General features: G+C 44.8%; 2 protein-coding genes and 1 long non-coding RNA gene across 4 annotated transcripts; 2 read left to right on the forward strand and 1 right to left on the reverse strand.

Annotated features, from left to right (window-relative positions):
* The first annotated feature begins 3,042 nt into the window (after nucleotides 1-3,042).
* LOC101771527 (far upstream element-binding protein 1) lies at nucleotides 3,043-8,354 on the forward strand. Its single transcript, XM_004972413.3, has 7 exons — nucleotides 3,043-3,362; nucleotides 3,497-3,735; nucleotides 3,900-4,085; nucleotides 4,182-4,277; nucleotides 4,352-4,423; nucleotides 4,526-4,642; nucleotides 6,969-8,354. Exons 1-7 carry the CDS (start codon nucleotides 3,131-3,133, stop codon nucleotides 8,124-8,126), a joined length of 2,100 nt encoding a protein of 699 aa, XP_004972470.1. The 5' UTR covers nucleotides 3,043-3,130; the 3' UTR covers nucleotides 8,127-8,354.
* A 236-nt stretch (nucleotides 8,355-8,590) lies between these two features.
* Nucleotides 8,591-14,167, reverse strand: LOC101771921 (non-lysosomal glucosylceramidase). The gene is made up of 18 exons (XM_004972414.3): nucleotides 13,917-14,167; nucleotides 13,643-13,713; nucleotides 13,284-13,400; nucleotides 12,948-13,004; nucleotides 12,731-12,801; nucleotides 12,419-12,518; nucleotides 12,260-12,330; nucleotides 12,070-12,170; nucleotides 11,834-11,937; nucleotides 11,682-11,735; nucleotides 11,527-11,582; nucleotides 11,389-11,427; nucleotides 11,155-11,302; nucleotides 10,890-11,074; nucleotides 10,733-10,803; nucleotides 10,560-10,632; nucleotides 10,402-10,463; nucleotides 8,591-10,237 (listed from the first exon to the last, which is right to left on the reverse strand). Exons 2-18 carry the CDS (start codon nucleotides 13,670-13,672, stop codon nucleotides 8,742-8,744), a joined length of 2,835 nt encoding a protein of 944 aa, XP_004972471.1. The 5' UTR covers nucleotides 13,673-13,713; nucleotides 13,917-14,167; the 3' UTR covers nucleotides 8,591-8,741.
* Nucleotides 14,168-18,003: 3,836 nt separating this feature from the next.
* On the forward strand, nucleotides 18,004-20,755 carry LOC111257659. Of its 2 annotated transcripts, XR_002678224.1 has the most exons (5): nucleotides 18,004-18,248; nucleotides 18,901-19,192; nucleotides 19,301-19,835; nucleotides 20,194-20,276; nucleotides 20,514-20,755. It is a non-coding gene; the product is annotated as an uncharacterized LOC111257659 (long non-coding RNA). The 2 variants fall into 2 exon arrangements; XR_002678223.1 differs by having other exon boundaries at nucleotides 18,901-19,835.
* The last annotated feature ends 3,181 nt before the right edge of the window (nucleotides 20,756-23,936 follow it).

A 23,936-nucleotide genomic window follows, 5' to 3' on the forward strand; every position in this document is an offset into this window, starting at 1 on the left:
GGCAATGGATAAAGCAAAGTGGAACTTATAGCCATGTGAGGTGGTTTTAGTCACATGTAATAATAGCATGTTTCACAAGTCTTAACCAAAATAAAATTACATATCTATCAACTTAAATTTAGCTTTTCGACTAGCAGCAGCAAGATCGTATGCTGTAATAATATAATTGATGTAGCCAATTCCTTCTCAATATAAATTATCAAACAATCTCGCATAAATCCTTCTCCCATTGTACATCTGAGACGTGTCTTCGTAAGTTTCATAGTGAAAAGCATCTTTCGTGGTTGCAGTTGATACTGGAAGAGTTAATACTAATCTTAATAACTTGTCCATCCACCATAGGATAAGATGAATATCTACCTGTTTTAAATAGTCCACTTGTTAGATCAACAAGTGTTGATAATTCCTGTAGTTCTGGATGGTTGCATACATCAATTTGAAAATGTGGCAGCTAACACTCTAATTGAGCTCTTTCTTGACTTGAGAAATCAGAAGGATAATATTTTTCAACTAGAGTGCATATATTGTCTATGTTGAATGTGTCCAGCCTAGGATCCAAAGAAGTACAAAGGGACAAAAGCTCTATCGCTCGAGAACTAAATCGATCTTCTAACTTTGCTAGTTGTTGCTCAATTGCAACATTAAACACATCTACTTTGATGAAAGGCTGTGGCGTTGTCATCCTTGTTTTCAGATTTAGTCACATCAACATACCTACAAATGGGAAGGTATGGATTGATCGATGAACAAGTACAATTTTACAAAAGAATAAATACGATGTAGTTTTCATACTCAAGTAATTTGGGGGAAAACATACTTCTTACTCAGATCTGGAATATCAATATCGTGCTTTCCACAAAACAATTTGACCTCCTTAAGAAAAGGTTCCCAACCATTATTTTGCAACTCACCAAGTAACACTTTTGTGGTAGAAACAGAATACATCGCATTTAAGATATCAATGCTCTTCTTTTGGAGTGTCTAGCACAACACATCAGTGATCTTTATAATCTTTTCCATTAGGAGTAGAATAAACACAAAATCAAATGTGACAATGATTCGTAAGGCACCACTAGCATCTCACTGAGAATACTTCGAAACTGAATGATCATTAGCAATGTCAGGGGTCACAAACGGAGGCTTCTTATTGGACCGGGGGTGCCAGGCTGCCAGGGGGTGGAAGCAGAGTCACATAGCATCACAGGGTGCCAGCCCCCCGTGCCCTCCTCCCTCCGCCACTGTCTTGTACCAACTTGTTGTCCCTACTCTGGGACGCGAAGGAATTGGCCTCCTATCAGTGAATGGACATTACTTATCCTCGTCCCTCCGCCGGCCATGGAGGACTCTAGATCGGGAGGGAGGCCAGGTGTGGTGGCATTGGCTGCGGCTTACGGGTGAGGTGGTGGTGTTGTGGCGGCGCAAGCGAGGTGGAGGTGGGTTGAGTGCGTGGCTGCGGCGGCAAGGAAAGGGGGGTGAGGTGAGAGGATGCGATGGGTTAGGTGTGGCTTGTGTCGTGCACTCGTGCTTGACTGGTGACTGCTCGCTAGCTACTCGCTACATGCGGCCCATGTGACAACCATGACACACAGTCCATTGGGTACAATCCATTAGAACTCCAATAATAACTATCCCTCACCACACCACACCAAACAACCAGGGAGGTGGAGCCCAAACCAAGTGAATTTGTTAGCAGCATTGGCCCATTAGCACCCAGGCTAAGTAAGTCCAAAGCAAAATTCAAATTGTTAAAGTTATTCTAGCCCAAACTATTTATAGGACTAGCTATGCCCCCAGCTCTAGCTTGGCCTGCTGGACCATGACCAGAGCGGCAGAGCCCTGCCGCCGTCGCCACCCCCGGACAAGGCCGACAGACGAGGGAGAGCGGCGAGCTGAGCGCTGCTGCTTGTGCTTGCTGGGCTGTGGCCTTGACGCAAAAATAGGATAGACCATGCCACAGGAAAACTCTTTATGACCCGTGAATATCATTGTTCGGTGAAACACGAAAAGGTTTGTTCCTACTTAGATGTTGGGTGCTCTAGTAGGTATAGAAATATGTAGGTGGATTTGGCAAGCGGCAGAGCCTTGCCGCTGTTGCCACCCTCGGACAAGGATGGCGGACGAGGGAGAGTAGCAAGCCGAGCGCTGCTGCTCGGTGCTCGCTGGGCCGTGGCCTCAACGCAAAAATAGGATAGACCACGCCGTAGGAAAACTCTTTGTGACCCGTGAATATCATTGTTCGGTGAAACACGAAAAGTTTTCTTCCTATTTAGATGTTTGGTGCTCCAATAGGTATAGAAATCTGCAGGTGGATTTGGCAGGGACACATCAATATTTCCATGATCATACGTATTACTTACATTTTATAATTGTGATTTGAAGATTGCTAGCCAGGCCCCCGTGTCGCTCCCCCCGCCAAACCCTAGCCGCCGCCAACACCTTTGCCTCTCTCGCCCACCTCACCGCTGCCAGAGGGGGTCGCCGGAAGCCTGCATGGTTCCCAAGGATGGCGGCGGCGGGGCCTTGCCCTGGGTGGGCACGAGCGTGGGATCTGCGCGGGGGGCGGTGCTCGGTGGCTAAGGCGGCACTGTGCCCGGACGCGGTGGGGAGGTCTGCGGCGGAGCTCGACCTGGGGTGGCGGTGGCACGAGTAGGGGTGTGGCTTCGTCTAGGCAACTGCGCTCGCCGTCCTGGAGGATGAAGCTAACGTGTGGGGTTATATAGACATAAGAGGTAGTGTTTGACTCTTATTAGTGGAAGACCCATCTCTCATGCTATCTCTTAAATCGTATCAGCTATTAGTTGACTCTAACCATTGGAGGAGGCCAATCCAACTTCCAAGTCCGGCCTCTGTGTTAGGAAAACAAATTTCTCTTACATCAGACATTTATACATTATGCTAATTTTAAAGATACGCTTTCACCTTCACCTGCACTGCAGCTGAATACGCCTTCCTACACGTGACACGTACTAGCTGCAGCAACAAACGCCCTTTCTTTCCTCGATATAATCGGGCAAGGAGAGCCGCGCGGACCCATCTCTTCACCAGAAGCGCCTCCACGCCGACCCGTCTAAAAAGAAAAAAAAAATCGGGGGGCGGCGAAAACCCTCAAACCCTAATCCCTTCGCTCCCCATGGCGGACTCCGACGCCGCGCCGCCAACGCCGCCGCCGGAGGTGGTAGTCCACGCCGAGGACCATCCTCCGGCCGCCGACTCCGCCGCCGCCGCCGCGCAGGAGGACGCTGCGCCGGGCGAAGTCGACCATAAGAGGAAGCTCGAGGAGGTCGGCGCCGACGCGGAGGCGAACGGCGACGGCGAGGACGCCAAGCGACCCCGCGTCGACGGCGAGACCGACGCCCCCCCAGGTGGATCTCTCACGCTCCCCTCGTCAATCTCTATCCGAATCTGCGCCTCTCTGCGGTGTGCGCCGTTACTTCACGTTGAAGCTTTCAGCTAATCTGATCGATTCGCTCGTTCTCTGGCTTGGGATTGGGATCAGGGACTGAGCAGCAGAACGATGGGTCCTCCGTGAACGTCGAGGAGGCCGCTGCTGCGGAGGACGGAGGCGTTGCTGCTACCGAGGGGGTGGCAGATGGTGATAATGGCACGGTCGCGGCTTCTGAGGAGAAGCCACTCGAGCCTACACCGGAAGCAGCAGCTGAAGCTCCACAGCAGGAAGTTGATGCAGCGGATGCATCGCAGGAGACATCTCGTAAAATCGAAGTGCCCAATAGCAAGGTATATTAATCCGATGAACGGTTATTGTCTGATTCTGCTTACATGGTATTAGTGAGGCCTAGGAGGAACAGCGGAAACGGCAAACATGGATAAGAGCATTTATCAGCATTATTATCAATTTTGACGTGTTGGTCGGTGCATGCTGATTATGGGAATCAATGCAGGTTGGTGTCCTGATTGGAAAAGCTGGTGAAACTATCAGGAACCTGCAAATGAGCTCGGGCGCAAAGATCCAAATCACCAAGGACGTCGATGCTGATTCGAATGCTCTGACCCGGTCGGTTGAACTAGTTGGAACCCTTGGAAGTGTTGATAAAGCTGAGCAGCTTATTAAGAGTGTTATAGCTGAGGTACTATAAACACGTGTGTCAATTCCTTGTGTCTAGTTGTTTTTAACCTGTGTATTCACGCGCGCAAATCCTGACAATTCCCTCGCTCTATTCCAGGCTGAGGCTGGCGGTTCCCCTGCTTTAATAGCTAGAGGTTTTGGAAGTGGTCAGTCGGGATCAGAGCAATTTGAGATGACAGTTCCTGATAACAAGGTTCTTTCTTAGCGTTGATGATGTAGTTTTATCGTGCCATTTCATATGTTCCAACAATTATCCGTATTCCGTAGGTTGGCCTCATTATCGGAAAAGGCGGTGAGACAATTAAAGGCCTGCAAACAAGATCTGGTGCTCGTATTCAGGTGGATATGTTACATTTTATATGTTGGCATGTCAATACTTTTACTGCCCATATATATATATTGAGAGGTCTAAGCTGATGAAAACTTTGAAATTATTTGTAGTTGATACCCCAACATCCTCCAGAGGGTGTTACATTGACTGAAAGAACTGTACGTGTTACTGGGAATAAGAAGCAGATTGAAGCTGCAAAGGATTTGATCAAGCAAGCAATGAATCAGGTGATGTGACCTTTTGTCCTTTTTTTGTAGCCTACTATTCGTGCTTTCATTGTTTAAGTGTTGCCAGAAGCTGTTACGGTATCGCTTTATGCGTTTGATCATTCATTCTGTGATTGAACTCTTATGCTAGCTGCTGATGTGATTTGCTTCATGATTGATTTATTTTGGCACATGAATCATGTGGTTACTTCTGTGATTCTAGATACCAAATTCAATGTTTTCTTTCCTGGTATTTTTGTTACCCAAGGCAAATTCATGGCATGACTTTTGAGCACCCTGCCTTATTACCGTGCTATTATGTTGATTGATTGGTACAACTGTTCTGAGCTGTGGGTGTCAATGTGCCTGTTGTATCATTGTACAATTGTTCTATCTTTCTGATATTTTTGAGCCAAACTTGAGATTTTCTGTCATTGTTTAGGTTCAATTTTCCTCCTTGATAAGCCTTTTAGCTTTTATAGAATATCCCAAATGTACTGATATTTTTGTTATATAAAGAAAAACACTGCTTCGCTTCCCCACTTTGTTATTAATATTGTAAATAGATTGCTATTTTCTTGTTGGGAAGTGTTGGACTTTTGCCTTTTCATGGAATTCAAGTGTTGTTATAAACTAATCAATCTCTTCTACAATGGCCCTTGTATGAAGTATCAATCTTGATATATAGCAGGGCCTAGTTGGGCTGGAAGGTAAGTTCTTCTTAATCAGTGATCTGTTTGTGTTCTCTTTTCCATCTTCTGATGAACGATCAATGAGACGCCATTACTTTGTTAGGACCGAGGAAATCAATAATTTCTTATAATTTGTTATCTCCTCATCCACAAAGTTTTTAGGAATATTTTTTTCTTAGTTTGTACACTTCATCAAATTCAATGTCTCCATTAATATTTCTCCTTCCCCTTGTCATCCTTGGTACTAAGCACTATGATTTTTGTTGGCTTATTTTGCCTGCTTGTTTTACAGCACCATGCATGCTTCCATACTTCAACTCATGACTTTATTAATAATATGAATTGTAGAAAAAATAAAAATATGACCAAACAATTCAGAAATGGAATGTACTGTTGAGCAATACATATCAAGTGGTTTATTTGGGAGATTTGGATAGAACTGGTAGAATTCTTTATTCCTAGCTTGACACTTAGTAGTATATACATTATGAGTATTTTTTTACATGTTAGACTTGACAATACACATGGGCAAGCTTAGTTGAAATAAAGTGGAGCATAAGATCCATGACTTCAGCTTCGCGATTGCTGTGTTACCATACCAGCACTTTGTGCAGTTAGCATTTTGCTAATTATTAGATATGATCTGATTCTGTTTCCTACATAAGCAGTCACAACTGACATATCAGGTTTATTCGCTTCCAGTTTCCGTGAATTATTTTTGTTGAAGGTGCAAATTTGGAGTTGGTTGGGTATCCTAATGCAGATACAGCTAGCTTTCTTCACGGGGGTCTTCGTTCTCCATCCTATACATGCAACGCAGAGGGATATTGACCATTATCCTTCCCTTGCATGGTTTGTGTAGTTGGTAACTGGTAAGGCTGCCTATTGCCGAAAGGAAACAGAAACTGTATGGCATTGGAAGACAGCAACAGGTGTATCCTTGCCATGAAAAGGCTACTGCATCACCATGTGTAGGTTTGCTAAACTAAATCGTTTGCGACTGTATGTTGTGTGCGAAACACAACCTCTATATGCCAATAGCTGAACAACAAAGAATTTCATCATTGATACTTTGCTATAACACTCTTATCTAGAATGTTGAACTAACTATAAGGAAGATCGGGTTACTTAGCATTATTATAAGCCCAGTATTATCAAAGTTGCTATCGGATAATGCGTGCCGCGGTGCATTTAATACCTCAATATTTATGTGTTTTGGATTGAAGCTGCTTGTATGTTTATGAGATGCACAGATATGTTAAACTCTGAATTGTCTTTCTTTTGTGCCCACATTTCTTGTTGCTGTTTTTAATGATGGTTACCAAGGGTCTTGTTGATATTCATGTTATATTAATGATGTCACATACTCACATCATGTTGTCCACAGAAGTTTGTGTAAGTTTTTGAGTTGTATTAATGGAGTTCTGTTCTCGAACAATTTTCTTGAATGATTTAATGATCAGTGTTGGACTATCTTTAAGAAGTACGGTACCCAGTATTTTCACATTGTTATTCTTATTTAACTGCAATGTGAACTCTGTCTTGTTGCCCCTTGATAATATCCTAATAAATGCATTTTGCTTTACGTTAGCTGTATTTGCTACTATATATTATCTACTTTTCCTTTCTGGTTTCTAACAGGCTTTCCTGTGCAGAATTTCTCAAAGCATACAAATCAATCTGGTGGATATGGTTCGCAAGGTTACCGCCCTCAGGGTCATGGTGCAGCTTCTCAGTGGGGGCCACGCTCTCAAAGCCAGCCTGGCTATGGATACCCACCAAGAGGTATGCCTCCACCTCAGAACTATAACCCACCCTACGGTGGTTACCCACCGCAGGGACCCCCAAGAGGTGGCATGGGCTGGGACCAAAGGCAGGGCCCTCCACCCCATCCTTCATATCAGGGTGGTGGTTCTGACTACTACAAGGAGGGATCTCAACCATACGATAGCCAGCCACCAAGCTACCCTCCTGGACCAGGGAACTTTAACAGTTATGGGCAATCTCAGGCTCCTGGCTATGGACAACCTCCGTATCCGCAACATGCACCTCAACAGAACTATGGCCATGGGTATGGTGATCCTAGATACAATGCTCCACCGCCGAACCAGTATTATGGGCAGCCACCAATGGGTCCTCAGCAAGGCTATCCTCAGCAGCCAGATCCTTATGCTAGGCCTCCATACAGTGGACCTGGACAATGGGCGCCCCCCAGAGGTGCTCCGGCTGCAGATGGCTCCTACCAGGCACCACCACCTGCATCTTATGGTCCACCCTCCCAGCAACCTCCTGCTTATGGCCAAACATATGGCGCAGCAACAGGACCTGATGGGTATGCTCAACAGGGCTACCCACAGCAGGGTGGGCAAGCACCGGCCCCGTACGGCCAGAGTGCACCAGCAGCACAAGGCTATCCTCAGCAAGGCGCACAGCAAGGTGGCTATGTGCAGTACCCGCAAACCCAACCAGCATATGGTGATCAAGCAGCTCAAGCCAACGCGAACTATGGTTACCAGGGAGCTCCAGCAGACCCCAACTATGGAAATGCCTACCCACAGTCAGGATATGGACCTGCTCCTGCAGTCGGTCAGGCTGGTTATGCTTCTGCACCAGCAGCTGGCCAGCCTGCAGCATATGGCCAGGCAGGATACACCCAGCCACCTGCAAACCCTCCAAGTTATGATCAGTCTGCAGCAGCACCAGCTCAGACCGGATATACTGCACCGGCCGCAAATCCACAGCCTGCTCCAGCAAAGGGGGTGTCGCCACAGCCTGCTGCTGCTGGATATGGTGGTGGGCAGTGGACAGGATGAACCATATTTCTCAAACTTAACTGACAGTGAGATCTTGTTGGATGCGTATTCCAATGATCAGATCTTTTGGATGTTTCTGTGGATGCAATGGGTGGCGCTTGAGTTTTGTTATCTGGAAGAGATTGTAACCCCCCAATTTGTAATACATGCATCACCGTAGTACCTAGTAGTTCGGTTAATGTGACTTTAAACATCCTATTCAGTTTTAAGAGAACCATCGTTTTACTATTTCGTAGCGTCTCGAGATTTCTTTATCCTTACCTGTTATGTTTTGTTTGGTGGCGCGCTGTCGTTCCTGGAAAGATTGGTGTGTTTTTTTTTTGCCTTGTATTGTGTTCATGCAAAGATAAGTTGCTCATGGGAGTTCGCAGTAGTTTATTGTTGCCTTCTCAAAACAAAATTATTTTCTTTGCTTGAGTATGCATCTGATCTGTTATATTATGTTACGACATTCAGATGAAGTGCGTTGGAAGCTTGAAGTTTCATCATTGCTCACGTATGAACTATTCATTATCATTCCGGTGACAAATCTCGTGGCAGTTCCTAACCGGCACCGAACACTGACTGTTTGAAGGCATGGATTTGCCCTGCACGATAATATTATTTTTCCAGCTCTTATGCTGGGAACACCATTTGCCTAATGAGATTGTAGATGGCCCAAAGGTATCCCTTGGGCTGCTCCTCCTCCGGCAGCTTCAGCATGCTCGCCACCTTCTCGAACTGCGCCTGCCCCAGGGCGGCGTCTGCCGGCGACTCCTCCGAGGCCGCCGCCCTGAGATCCTTGTGGAGCTCCGGCGGCGACAGCGCCCACTGCATCGCCCAGATTCCCAGCGGCCGCATGTAGTGCAGCGACCGGTAGCCGCCGTCCTCCGTCCACGCCTCCGGCGTCTGGAACGCGTACCCGAAGCCGTCCTTGCCCCAGGCGGCGTCGTGTGCGCCCTTCGCCGTCCGGAACGCGGACTCCGTCATGCCCTCGTGGACCATGGCCGCCGCCACGGCGTACGTCACGCCGGGCCACACCTCCTTGGACTGCGTCGATGACGCGTCCACGGCGCCGTCGGGCCGCATCCCGTTCACCGCCCCGACGGCGCCTCCCTTCACCCGCATCACGTTGTAGTCGAGCACCGTGGCCAGCGCGCTCCGGGCCTTGGCCTCCTCCACCACCGGCTCCAGCCCGCACGCCCGCGCGTACCACTGCCCGGCGAGCTGGTCCGCCATGATCGACGAGCTCGTCGCGCCGCCGCTGTTGTCGTAGTTGAAGTAGGTCCCGTTCCAGAGCTCGCCGTCGTACACGCGCCTCGCCTTCTTGTACCTCACCATGAAGTAGGCCTCGGCGGCGCGGTCGCCGACGATGCGCGCCATGGCGGCGGCGGCCTGCAGCGCGGCGACCCAGAGCCCGCCGGTGTAGGCGCTGACGCCGGACACCGACCAGATGTCGTACGTCTGGTCCGGGACGCCATCATTCTCCACCATCCCGTCCCCGTCCCGGTCGAACTGGTCCATGTACGCCATGGCCACGTACACCGCCGGCCACGCCGCCGCCGCGAACGCCGCGTCGCCCGTGGCCGCGGCGTCGCGGTACACCTGGAGCACGAACTTTGGGTTGAGGTCCTTCCACCGCGCCGCGTCGTGGAGCATGTACGCGTTCAGCTCGACCCATGGATCGTTGAGCCCGACGTCGTGCGGCACCGCGCCGAGGACCTTGCGGCGGACGGTCTTCCCGTCGAGGGTGTGACGGAGGCGCGGGTCGTGGATGAGGACGGCCATGGCGAAGTCGCGCTGCAGGCTAAGCTCGAGCTGAGGGAAGAGGGCGAGGAGGGCGAAGGAGGAGTAGAAGTGGACGTCGTAGGTGTTGTACATGTTGTACTCCATGCCTTCCAGGTACATGAACTGCCCCACGTTCTCCTCGCCGCCGCGAAGGAGCGCCGGGCCGAAAGCTGCCGACGCCGCGTGGGAGCGATCCGCCGCCGATGCCATGGCGCTCATGATGCCGTCCACCGCGCTGCCGCCGCCGCCGGTGACGTTGGCGGCGGCGCCGTCTGCAACGCGGGGCGTGTCGAGGGAGAACGGCCCGGATGAACCGAAGCCGGCCTTCTTCGGAGGATGTCCATCTGTCGCATCCATTTCTTGGTCAGTCGCCAATTCAATTTTTTTTTTAAAAAAATTGGATTTGTTTGGTTCAAAGATTGATGATTTGTTTATCTTTAGCTGATGATTTGGATTTGTTTTTGTTCAATAGCTGATGATTTGTTAGCATGTTGTTGATAGCTGTTACCTGTCCAGATGGTGCCTCCAGCGTTGAGGTAGTAGAGCTCGTTGAACAGACCAATTGGATACCTGAAACCAAAATGTTCAGTGCTTCAGACCAAAACACTTGTCCAGTCATGCTGGACTGTCAATTTTGTCATGAAATTAATCTGACTGAATTCTCACCATTCAGGCAGCGTTTCGTCTTGCAGGATCGGCCTCTGCCACTCCTCGATCTGGGACTCCCAGTTCATATGCTCTACTCACACAGTGAATTCAAACAAGTGTCAGATAAAATGAAATCCTTTTTTGATCATATCTCTTTATTGCACGAAGGTTCGTTCAGTCACGAAGCTCACCAAGAAGAGCATCATGAGCCAGTTGCTCTGCAGCTGCGTCGCCATCGACGCCGTAGAACTTGGTGTACCTCCTGCCCCAGCCACAACGCCATGCCATGTCAGTCACAAGCCCACTGGTCACTGCATGGCCGGTCAGCCAGACGCGCGGCGCACTCACCTGTGGTACGTCGTGCCGCCGGCGAACTTCACTTCGGGGCACGCCCAGGCCAGCGAGAAGGACACCACCCGCCTCGCCCCCGCCGGCACGGCCACCGACGCCGCCACCGCCGCACCGACGGAGGACCCGGGCTTCGACGCCGCCGTCGGCGCGTCGCCGGCGCCGGCGTGCCCGAACGAGCCGTGCTGTTGCAGCAAACGGGTTCGAAGTGTCAGAGATTCAGATGACATAATTCAGAGTTCAGAGATGGGATGGATGTTTCTACCTTCTTGATCTGGTCCCACATGTCGGTCGCCGTGAAGCCGCCGGAGCTGGACGGGCCCATCGTGAACGACGGGCAGACGCTGACACCGACGCCGTCCGTCTCCTGGGATGCGATCGCGAACGTCACCGGAGGGTGCCCGCCGGCCGTCCTGCATTAGCGTCAGTGTCATCTCAAGCGTCACCACCAACAGAAGTGAAAAAGCATAGGTCAGATGCCATGGAAGATCAAACACACCTGTGATGCAGGAGAACGCCACTGACACCGTCCTGATCCCTGCAAAACATGCAAGAACACAGTTGCAACAAGTAAGAAGGCAGCGTGAATGCTTGCTCCTACACTGCATGAGAACAAACACAATGGCATGTCCATTACTTCATTTTTGAGTTGCTATGATTCCCGGTCAGTTCTGATTTCCCACCAACTGAGTTCTACAAGATTATCGAATCAAAGGTAAGCTATTTCATCAAAGATTTTAGTCCCTTTGTACTGAAGAACAAGCAAGGTGTGGGTCTGCAGCCTGCACTTACAGCCCAGGTGAAGAGCAGCGTCACATCTGCAGGTGTGCTCCCAGAGTTGTGCACCTGAAATGCAGGCGTCAGCAGTGATGATAAACAAGTTGCAACTCAATTTGAGCCTACATTTGTAGAAAGAACAAAAAGGAGAAGTAAACAGATTTTACCGTAAACGTGAAAACCGCAGCAGGGAAGCTGCTCTCTTTGTAATTGTGAGGGATGAAGGGCGATATCTGACGGCAGGCGATCTTGATTTCAGGGTCAGGCACACCTGCATTGGAATTTTCAGATGACGACTATTATGACATCTTCATCTAATTTACATATTTTCTGTAGCTATGATGGAACTGTTGCTTTTAGTTGAAATTCCTAATCTGAAACTGAAGTGCTGGGAGTAATTTACCATCATATACTGTCCATGATCTTGGAAACAGGGCGTGGTAAGTGCATTTGTCCTCCTTCAGCTTCCAATCCCAAGATCCAATACCGGCTTTATCAACTCCCCTGTAAAATTAAATTCGCACAATTCTTGACCATGATGTCTTGCCTGTTTAGATGCATACATACAAACATGTTAGGATTTCAATGCTCACTTGAGGAGATCCGCAGTCGGCGCAGACAACACCGTGGAGTACTTCTTCCCATTCGGGCGCGAAATAAATGCCTAGGTAAGAGAATAGTAGCTAAGAAGTTGTTTACAGTTAAGTGCAAATGAGTATTTCGAATCATGAATAGAGTTGTAGAATGATTACTGAAAACTGATTTGCTAAGATAGGTTTCTCTTCATTTGTCACTGGGAATATCTGAAATTGCTGAAAGTACCCTCTGTAGCTTCTCCCTATGCTTCCTGCACTGATAAATGGAAATGGCTTGAACAAACTGTCCATCCTGAGTCATCTAACCTTCAATTAACTGTAGACAAACTTATATTTCATAGAAAAGTAGACAAACTTTATACTTCACCACGGCAGGTAACATATATAGCTGATTTTGTGCCTATACAAATATTGAACTTAGCTTCTTTACTCTTTAGGACTTGTAGATAAAAGGCTGAGAACACTGACCCTATCCCACCGAGCGGTACTCCACGGTAGCAGTTATCCATCCATTTTCTCAGTGGATCATAAACCGTAGCCTTTAGAAAGGTGAGAAAAAGTTTTAAAGTTAAGTGACAAGGATAGCATAATTCAGTGATGTTTCAACAACTGAAACGCAAAAGAAGTTGATCCCAGAAAAGAAAAAAAAAGCAATCTAAAGTCTGATGATAACAAAGCAACTCACTCGGCCTTTTGCACTATCTTCAACTTGCAATTGCAATGCTTTGACAATCAAGGGCACCTACAATGGCACCATAAACATGGTCAGTGTCAACCTAGAAAAGGAGAATGTTACAGTTATTACTAAATATGTTCAGTGTTGAGTGTGGACATGACTAAGCCAAATTAACTAGTTGCATTCTAGTATCAAAAAAGCATTTGCTGTCCAGGTCAGTAGAATTATGACAATAGAGAGGAACCCCTATGCTTGACGTTTTCTTTTGGAAGTAGGAAATAGCCCAATCTAACCACTACAATTGGCACCTTGTAAAACAGAAAGCCAAAGGGTATTACAACTTACAATTGATATCATATCCCTCATGGTCATGCTGAACATTGCAACCTTCTTGCCTTCATCGTCGAATCTCCTCTGCCAAGTCCTCGATGGAGGTTTCGAACAATCCATGCCCGAGAGCACCTGAAGTAAGAACAATCATGTGACACTAGTTCGCTTGCTGAAGACAGAACTGGTTGAAGCAATCAAGAATATCCTCGCAGGTCATCTAAGGATCATCGCCCAAGTTCTAGAGCAGAGGTTCAAAAGCTTCTTGAAACAAAAGACCCTGAACACAAAGTGATTGGCCCATAGGAACAAAGGGAAGAAGCGACGGCGTTTCTGAACAAAAGATTCTACAATAGAGTAGTGGTTCAGAAGGTTACCTTGGCTTGCTCCAACTCTGCACTTCCCATGTCGGTTCTGGTTGGGTTGAAGCTGAACAGCAATCAGGGTTCTGTAGACAGACAATCACAAGCACAAAACCTGAATAATGCGAAGGAATCGCAGAAGACAGGTACACATACACCTCCACATCCCAAGAAACAGCAAAGCCTGAATGCAGAGGAATCAACCCCAAGACATACACTCCAAGCACCCATGGGGAGGGAGGATCCAGGAAAAATCCGAAAACAATTGAGGAGGAAGGAGCGCGGCTACCTGAACCTGAATGCTGCCACAAAATCCGGATCGCCGAGCTCTTTCAGAAAGGCGCCCTGCTCTGCGTTTTTATAAGACCCCCATCAGGAAAAAGCAATGCTCAGCACGGGACTTCTTGTTGGCACCAGTTTTTTCTTTTCTTTTTTTTTTCAGGTCTTGGCTCCTCCTGGCGAGTGGAAAAGTAAGCAAGCAAGTCAGACGTCAGGGGTAGTTGAATGTGTAATTCTGTTTGTGAGTGACGATATCCATTTTTTTTTCTGAAATAAAACGACGATGTCCTTTTGCCGTCTTCAGTAAGGAGGATATTTAGCCGGCTGACAAGTGACAACAACTGTGAGCGGTGGCTTGCAGCTAAGCGATTTTTCTTTTGCTCTCCTGATGATGCCGATCAAGAAAAGGACAAGTGGAGCCGGCATCCATGGTGACTGACAGATGGCTCGTCAGGTAATTTCAGAATCAGAATAACAGCGTATTCTGTGAAACCAACAAGAGGAACATTTTTATCTGTGAGTTGGATTGTTGGAAACAAAGGGGTATCTTCTCGATAGAAAAATGAATGACGGTACCGTGGGTGGAAGCCAAGCATTCAGCCATGGTGACTGCTGACTCGTCAGACTCAGATATCAGAATAACCCTAAAACAGCGTTCTGAAACTGAAGACCAGTACAAGCAGGCCTATGCATTTTTTTCCTCCATCAGTTGAAGTCATCGGTTTCTCCTCTGAATGTTCAGCAATGACCAAAAATAATTGCAGACTCTACTAGCAGCCAGACAGGAAGTCTTGCTCACATGTTTTTCCCTTCTTCTTTTCTTTAAAAAAAACATGCTCACATGTTTTTCCGGATAGTCAAGTCTTCCAGACGGTCTAGATGTATGCAGCCAGAGAAATACATCCCTGTGGCGTAGTTGTTTGCTCCCTCAAGAAACTGCTGCAAGCGTGATGTCGACAGCAAATTTTCCCACTCCATCCACGTACTGACGCTCATGGGTTCTTAACATCGATCGAGGACGATGACTGCTCAGATTAAATGGGGAATCGCGTTCTGATACTGGGAGTGCCCGCACCTCGTGTCATGTCCTCTTCCATTCTTGAACTTGAAGTGATCATGCGTCAATGTAGATATGACCTAGATGCCTAGTGGCTAGTGATTGGATGGCCCATGTTTTGATCTTGTGGTTGTATTGTATCTCGATATCTAGTAGTGGTTCAGTCTAAGTTTACTTTTGCTTTTTAATATAATTAAATTTTTTTACCTGATTCGTTTCAAAAAATATTATATCTCGATATCTGCATACTTTTTCAGCTCGAAAGTTCTGCGATTCAGACCTTGTTTAGTTGCCTAAAATTTGGAGGTGTAAAATTACTGTTATAGCACTGTAGCATACTGTAGCGTTTCGTTTGTATTTGTGAATTATTATCCAAATATTGACTAATTAGGCTCAAAAAATTCGTCTCGCAAAGTACAACAAAACAGTGCAATTAGTTTTTGATTTCGCCTACATTTAGTACTCCATGCATGTACCGGAAGTTTGATGTGATGGAGAATCTTCTTTTTACATAGTGTTAAAGTTGGAAGTGTTGAGGGAACTAAACATGGCCTTAAGTGATTCACAGCCGACTATTCCACAAGATCTTTTGGACTTGACATTTGCCTCTTTTATATATTTATAAAGTACTGTTCTTGTACGAAAAGAATCTTAAGGACAGCATCCCAACAAAGTGTACACCAGCCGCAAGGTTTTGCACAGAAGCAGATCCATTTAACATTGTAATTTACAGGAGCGTGACATGAGTGGTGGAAATCAACCGGTACTAATGTGGACCCTTTAGTATCGGTTGGTGTCTCCAACCAGTACTAAAGGGGCTCACGGGACTAGCTTGGGGAACTAGCCGTTATACTCGGTACTAATACTCATATTAGTACCGGGTCAAAATGCAACCGGTACTGAGTCTCGGGACGAATGCTCAGTTTTTCGGTAGCGTTGCAATTTAGCTGCAGAGATTTTGGATTTCTTTTTCTGCAGCGTGTGCACTTGATATTGTTTGTCATTAGAGACACAAGCACACACCAAATGCACGGAAGATCAAAGGGAAATATCTACAGACTATGGCTCTTTCTAGGTGAATGATTATGGGCATTAGCATAACTAATGTAACACAAGAATGGGCTCGCACGATTCACGTGGAATCGACCTCATGCAATATTCTTTTTGCAAGAAACCATTGAATCATTGTCATGCTCATGCAGATCTTGATGCACGTTGAAGATAGTGCTTTTGAATCATCTGCCAACAAGGCAAACAGAGCCCAAGACTAGCAATATATTGAAGCAAGACTTGTAATAAAACAAAACCCCCAGTACCCTACTTATAAACTCCTTTATTCATATAGAACTGGTGCAGTCACGTGGCCTATTCGTTAAAAAAACAAAACACCATCGATTAAAAAAAAGATACTTAAAAATACAAAACAAAGGTCGTGCCACTGCCGCCTAGATCGTGGTACGTTGTGTTTCACCGACGAGATCGTCCTCAACACCATCGTACCGGTCATGGAAGCTGCCAAGGTCACAAAGGTGACGATGATGCCACCAAATTCACACATAACAAACTCACGTGATTCACATGTTTTTTTTAGACATGGTACTCATGCTGACGCATGTGGAATTGACCTCCTTACAATATTCCTTTTGCATGAATCCATAAGGATCTTTGTCATGCAGACCTCAGTGCATGCTGGATTACTTCTTACAAGATATCTTTTAATCATCTAAGAACCATTTTTACAAGAAGGCAAAAACAGAGTCCATGACTATATAGCAACATATTAAAGCAAGAGATGCAATAAAATCAAATGAACCCTTGTGCCCTAGCTGTAAACTCGTTAATTTGCATAGAAATGGTTCAAGGTCTTGTGCCCATTCGCTAAAAAAACATCAGTTCAAAAATGAATAAACAATATTTAAAATACAAAACAAAAGGTGCCCGCTTCATATGCAAAGTTGAAAATTGCACTTAAACCCATCCAAAAAAACACAGCTCGCGTGTGGACAAGTACTATACCTTGCAACATTGGATCCATGCCCACTACCCATTCCCAGTCACCATCATAGGCTCGACCATGTACACGTACGGACCGGGAATCCCGAGCATGCATTGAACCGGTCACCGATGCTTCCATGGTCTCAAATTAAAGGCGACGATGATATTCAAACACATCAATTTCAGGGATGCCTAAAAGCTTATTCTCCAAGACATCATTAAAAATGAAGTAACACAAGAATGGGCTCGCATGATTCTCGTGTTTTTTTAGGCATCAGCCAGCTTGATAACTGAAAATCACAATGTATTCCTTAACAACTGAAAGGAACTAACTACTAGATCATTAGCAAATATGACTGATGCAGACGTCCAATAAAACAAAGTCCATAAAATTTTTTATCCTTATCTTCAGCTTCATCACATCCAAATTCCCTTGTACTGCTATGCCATCCTTGTCGATCCCCATCTCTAAGCAGCAACGAGGACACAGTTTGCTTGCTGGCGATTTGATGCTGGGCCTGCAAGGTCACATTACAAAAGATCAACTCAGCAATTTAGGCTTATATCTCCACATTAAGCTGTGTGCACCTGCCTGTGTACTTACAAAACAACTGAATAGGACATAATCACCTAACACAAATGAAAAAAAAATCACATCAAGAGGTGACAGGACAAGAATACAGCCTTACAACCAGTACTGCAAGTCCATCATCGGTTGGCCCACATTTTTCCGTTGTTTTGAAAAATGTTCAATGATAATATGGTGGAGATTGAAAGAGAAGGCTAGAGAGGGCATCTTTTTACACGATGACTACTCAGATAAACGGGGAATTGCGTTCTGAAACTGGAGGCCCAAACATCGTGTCTCTTCCATTCTTGAACTGACTAGACATGCTTGGAGATATGACCTAGATGCCTAGTGATTGGACGACACATCTTATCTTATGACTTCGTGGTATTATTTTTTTCGAAAAGAAGGTAAGAGGATTGCCGTGTTGTATTAATAGAGAGGAAAAAGGAAACAAAACAAAAGTAGAAGAGACAACAACTGAACAGCTATGGAGAGACCTAAAGAACACTACACATACAACCAAAGACAATAGCCTGAGGGGAGGAGGACAACTAGCACAACAATACAACTAAAGAAAAGGAAAGGTCTCTCCATAGTGCAAAAGAAGAAAAACCGACTCGGGAAAGAAGGACCACATGCCACTACGACTGATCATTTGTAGCTTCGTTGCGACCATTATGTCTTCAAGACCTTGATGAGTAGCGCCAATTGTAGTGGTGGTAAGGATTTATGTTGAAAAATACGCCGATTTCTTTCTTTCCAAACATTCCACCAAAAGTATATCATTAGGCCGTCAAAAGTTCGTCTGTCTTTTTTATCCACTCGCATCCTACATTTTCTCCACCATACATAAAGAGAAATCGTCTGCTCCAAATTTTGCAACGAATGTAAGCCAGTCCAAGAAGTGATCATGTTCCACACATCCTTAGCGTATGGACAGTTCTTGCAAAGGTGATAGGGTGTTCCAGGTTGTGCCGTGCATAGTTTGCACAAAGGAAGGTTGTGCCGTGCATAGTTTGCACAAAGGATCGTTCGTCCATCCTCGTTTTTGCAGATTGTTTGCTACTAGAATTTTTTTTAGCAATGTCCACGCAAAGAAACGGCATTTGGTTTAGCCTTTGCTTTCCATATTGGTGAAAAATTGATCTTTTGCATACATCGTGGTATTATATTTGCATACTTTTGCAGCTTTTTTTTACGTAAATGGCAGGAGCTCTGCCTTTTTAATTAAGAAGGAAAAGAGATACTTTTGCAGCCTGAAAGTTCTGTCTAATTCAAGGGATTAAAGACTTTTAACCTTCCATCGTTCCAGAAGATCTTTTGAACTTGACATTTGCCTTTTTTTTATATTTTTATTTACTGTTCTTGTAGGAAAGGAGCAACAAGGACAGCTGCATCCCAAGAAATTTGGGAATCGAGACGTGTACACCAACCACAAAATTTTGCACGTGAGCAGATCCATTTAGGAGGAAGGACCGTAACCCCCAACAGTGTGTCTACAGGAGCATAACATGCCATGCAAATTAAAGTCTTGCAATTTGGCTGCAGAGATCTTGGATTTCTCTGCAGTACTTGATATTGTTTGTTAATACTAGAGATCCAAGATCCAAATGCACTGAAGATCCAAGATCCAAATGATCGCACGATTCACGTGGAAACTGAGGTTATACCACCTGTGACTTCTACACTGAGGTTACACTTGCTAGAAAATTTTACTCCGGAAAGGCGGAAACTGATGCTTATCTTCCTTTTTTATCTCTGGTTTTTTCAGCATATACAGCTTGTGAACGTATAGATCACAGTAAGACTCAAATTCAGTCATGCTTTTGGCTGGCCTCCATATATATTTACCTTCTTCAAGCACCGTAATTGTTCATTTCAACAGCATAGTGATGTGAAGAAGAGTACTGTATTCATTCTCATTGTTTTACTCGCCATACTGTTTCTTGATCATTTTCAAGTGTATCGCCAAGGAGGCTGAGTTGATGGTTGACTGGCTGATGAGTGGGGTATGACCTTCCCAGTGAAGAATACATGTTGGGACTTAAAATTCGGCATTTAGCCTATAAGCTTGTAGCTGCTATCCTTGTGGAGTTTTGATGCGCTGTCACATGATCTTGATCAATTCCTTCGCACCAAATACAAAAATATTAGTGATATTTTGATCAATTCTTTTGGCTCCACAGAGGTGCAGACCAGACGGTTCACCTACATTACATTTTCTGTGTACAAGTTTTAATCTGCATCGGGGTACACATCTGAAGGGAGCAGTGAGGCTTCTGAGACTGATGATGTCTGGTACTCTGGTATGATTTTCTACTGACCATGGATATTAATCTCATACTACAGTCGATGATGACTATCAATAAAAGGTTTTTGAAAAAAAAAATGAGAAGAAGATTGATAATGGATATTTTTGAGTCACAGAGTCAAATAAGTGAGGAAATGATTTGGATAGTTTTTTCAGGGCCTTTTCTAAAATTGTCCAGTTTTCTGTCACTTAACTTTTGTTTTTTTGTTGGCAGATTTGCGTATTTTCAGATATAAAATGGAAGCAGTTTGTAGTGGCATTGCACTGTTCATGTCTTTCTTGTGTTATAGTACTTTTTAGATCTGACGATGATTATCCAAAGCTTATTTTTCCCTGCTTCCCTCCCTTTTCAGGTACTCTTCTAAAGACAACAACCGAAGCACTTGGCAAGTGGAAGGATCTTTTGCGCAATTACACCAAGACAGTTGATGAGGAGGTATGGTCCAATTTACCTTGAACAATAAATAAGTAAGGTCTGCTGAAATTTGAACATTATCTGCATTGCTGTTATGTCGAAATGCTAACGTGATTAAACATTTAATGATGCTTTGTACCGCATGCTTGTTTATTGGCCTGGTGGCACTAAGCTCATGCAATGTTTTGTTCATTCTTTGAGATTGTCATAGAAGTCATGAAAAACTACTCCATGATACCATTTCTTCCATTATGCCAGATGCGGGGATGGCTGCCAGTATTGTTGTAATCTGAGGTGAAGAAATTAATGGAAATGAGAAGGGACAGGCATATATGTTTGTTTTAAAGATGATTTATTAGACTTGTGCTAGCATAGGCTTGCGCTCCATCCAGGAGTTGTTATGGTCGAATTTGCATGCATACAGTAGACTGTTCCTTCTATTTATGTTGGTTAGGGGTGTTACCCGATTTGATACACTCTTAGGCAGTGAGTTGATACATGGTGGCTAATGGTGAATTCACAAAAACTTATAGAATCAATAATTATTTGAAAGGTCTGTTTGGTTAATTCCAAGTGCAAACAATTTCTAATTTGCTTGCCTGTTCACTTGCTGATACTTTCTTCTGGATTACTTAGTCTTTGAGTCTCCTTGAAAAGAGAAAAACAAGGAGTTAATACCTAAGTTTATGACTTGGTTTTGCGCTTCAGACTCATATTCATCTATCTCTTACCAATATTATTAGGGGCACATAGGTAAAATGTTCCCATGAAAACCTGAAAGGCTCATCTAATTGCAAAATAGAACCAAATTGCTTTTTATGTTTTGTTTGTGTGTAGTACTCTAATTCTTTTTGTAAGGTGTATTAGGATTTGAAAATGTCAAACTTCATAAGTTTTGAGCAGCAGTTAGTCAAATTGTTTGCATGTTTACCGTACAAAAGTAGTGTTGATAAAATCTTGTTACGGTATTGATTTTGTAGCAATTGATCGTATATATATTGTAAGCGAAACTAATGGTCAAGGTATACTTTCAAGGATTTTTTTTCAAACTCCTAATACACCATATAAAAAGAAGCGATGGGAGTACCCTTTAGTTACTCTTACTCCTACCAATCACTTAACCTGATCTAATCTAATCACTCCCCTACTAATCCTTATCACTTGACGTGAAGGGTAGATGGGCTGGCCCTCCGGTCACCCATTACAACTCTTAATTCTCATTTCTTTTTTTTTTGTCACAACGGCCTCTATTTTATGGATTGAAGATGGGGCTTCTAGCATCTGGAAAAAGAGCCCTAAAAGTGTCACTTCAGGCCTTCTGCCTTCCCCCTATTTCTTTCTCCTGATTTTACTCCTTCCTTGGCAATTCTGGATATCAATCTGAACTAGAACCATTTGCAGGTTGAGTTTGATCCTCTTCATGGTTCTGTACGATAAACCATGCACTCTTTATTCGTTATTACGCTCCAATGTTAGTGGAAAATGCCCAGCGATTTGTGGCAGTGGAGTGCGTGCCTTAGCCAGAAATCGCAACTCTGTTAAGCAATTAGGGTCTTTCGGTACGCTGAAATGTTGAAGAAAAGCTAAACATGCGTGAGTCTAACATAGGATCAGAAGACTATCCAGCAGCAACAAATAAACAAATCTTAGGCTATTCCAGAAAGCGATCTTCGAAGTCAGTACTACCACCAAAGGCTAACTTGAGATCAGCTCATCAAACAACGCCTCCTCAGTGTTTCTATTGGAATACGTCAAGGGTTGAGCTTAATGCTACACCAAGCAAGACTGAGCAGGATTACACTGAGCATGCTGATCACTCTCTGATTGGGTTCCAGAAAAGGGTTGGCAATCCACAGCTGCTCAATGTCCACTACGGGATACAGTAGCTTGCCGAGTGCCTAGAGTGCTAGGCACTCGGCAAGCCCCAAAAACACTCGGCAAAGGCTTTGCCGAGTGTAACACCTGGCAAACAACACACGGCGTAGATTTTAACGGCAAAGAGTTGTTTGCCAAGTGTCACTTATCGGGCACTCAGCAAAGCCTTTTGCCGAGTGTCAACAAACACTCGGCAAAAATAAACTCTCGGCAAAAAAAAGTTAACGGGATGGCACGGTGATGGCGCTTTTACCGAGTGCACGTCGGAAAAACACTCGGCAAAGTTTAGACTGTCAAGTCCAAAACACTTAGCAAAGTTTCTGAACTTTGCTGAGTGTCAAGGCCAAACACTCGGCAAAGTTCCTGAACTTTCCCGTGTGTCAAGCCCAAAACACTCGGCAAATAAGCGCGCAACGGCCAGATTTTTATGGTTACTTTGCCGAGTGTCAATGACAATACACTCGGCAAAGCTAAAACACTCTGGCAAAAAAGGTGCCCAGAATAACAGAAACCGGCCTCTTTGCCAAGCAACCTCTTTGCCAAGTGTTTTGCTTGATAACACTTGGCAAAGCGATCACCACAGCCCTTTTATTATGGTTCGGTCACGTATAACGGACCCCCACTCAATAACCATCACAGTCATAATTCACAATAAACCATCACAAACATAATTCACAATAATTCACACCAAACAAATGGCACGATGGCCGACAACCACATGCACATCTTATACCTTGCAAAACCACGGCAAGTCGAAGTTGTGGGGCAGCAGGAGGGTAAGGCAGACGACGGCAGCAGGGCGGGGCAGGTAACGGCGGCAAAAACCTGCAAGTTGAAAAACGCATATTAGGTCTTCATTGCCAAGAGCTGCAAGTGAAAAAGAGAACTGCAAGTGTAGTCTTTCTTGATTGGCATTAGTAGCAAGCCTGCTTATATCACAAGTTTACAAAAACTGAGGAAGAAAGCTGAGCAACAAAATATTGTGGCTTTCTTGCTCAACTTTTGTTTAGCAAAAGGCATCAATTTTAACTCCATTTTTTCTAAACTATTTTGTTTAGCAACAATGAGTTGACTGCAGGTTAAGCAAAGAAAGAAGAAAAAAAATAGAAATTATGTAAATTGTTGAAACCAATGCAACATAAGCTAAATCTGCATCTAAAATTGCAGAGACTGCAACATAAACTAAGTAAGCCACTGTATCAATGGATGGAAATATAAGCCTAATGACACTACTGACTGTACACAAAAGTGCACCTTGGCTCACCTAGGAAAATGTGTCTACTAGAAATTCATATCCACAACATACCATCAAACTGAAATTTTGAGAAGTGTGAGTGAATATAACGGTGTTTACAGATCTCAATTTTCAAACAGATCTCAATTTTCATACTTTACAGATTGCACTTTAAGGCTGACAATATTATGTCTACTAACATAACATAGCAAGCCATTGGCACCACCAACAAAAAAATTGTAAGCATGTCAGCATTACATTGATACTATGGCATTGAAGCTCATACACATTAACCCCATGTCTACATATCACAAAAGTACCACATGCATGCCCTGACAAGCCTTTTGAGTTACATATCACAAAAATTGAGTGTCTAGGTAAAAATAATACCACAGTTAGTTAGCAGCACTACAATTTTTGTTAGTAAAGAAAAATCTTCAGCACCTGATCGATTCATATTTATGCACCGTCCAAGCAAAATAAGAACTAATTAATTAACAGTTTCAAACTGAGTACTTTTGTGATATGTACATGAAATGGAATGGAGATTTGGGGGGGGGGGGGGGGGGGAA

Source organism: Setaria italica, chromosome VI, assembly GCF_000263155.2.
Source record: "Setaria italica strain Yugu1 chromosome VI, Setaria_italica_v2.0, whole genome shotgun sequence".
In the NCBI taxonomy this organism is placed as follows: Eukaryota; Viridiplantae; Streptophyta; class Magnoliopsida; order Poales; family Poaceae; genus Setaria; species Setaria italica.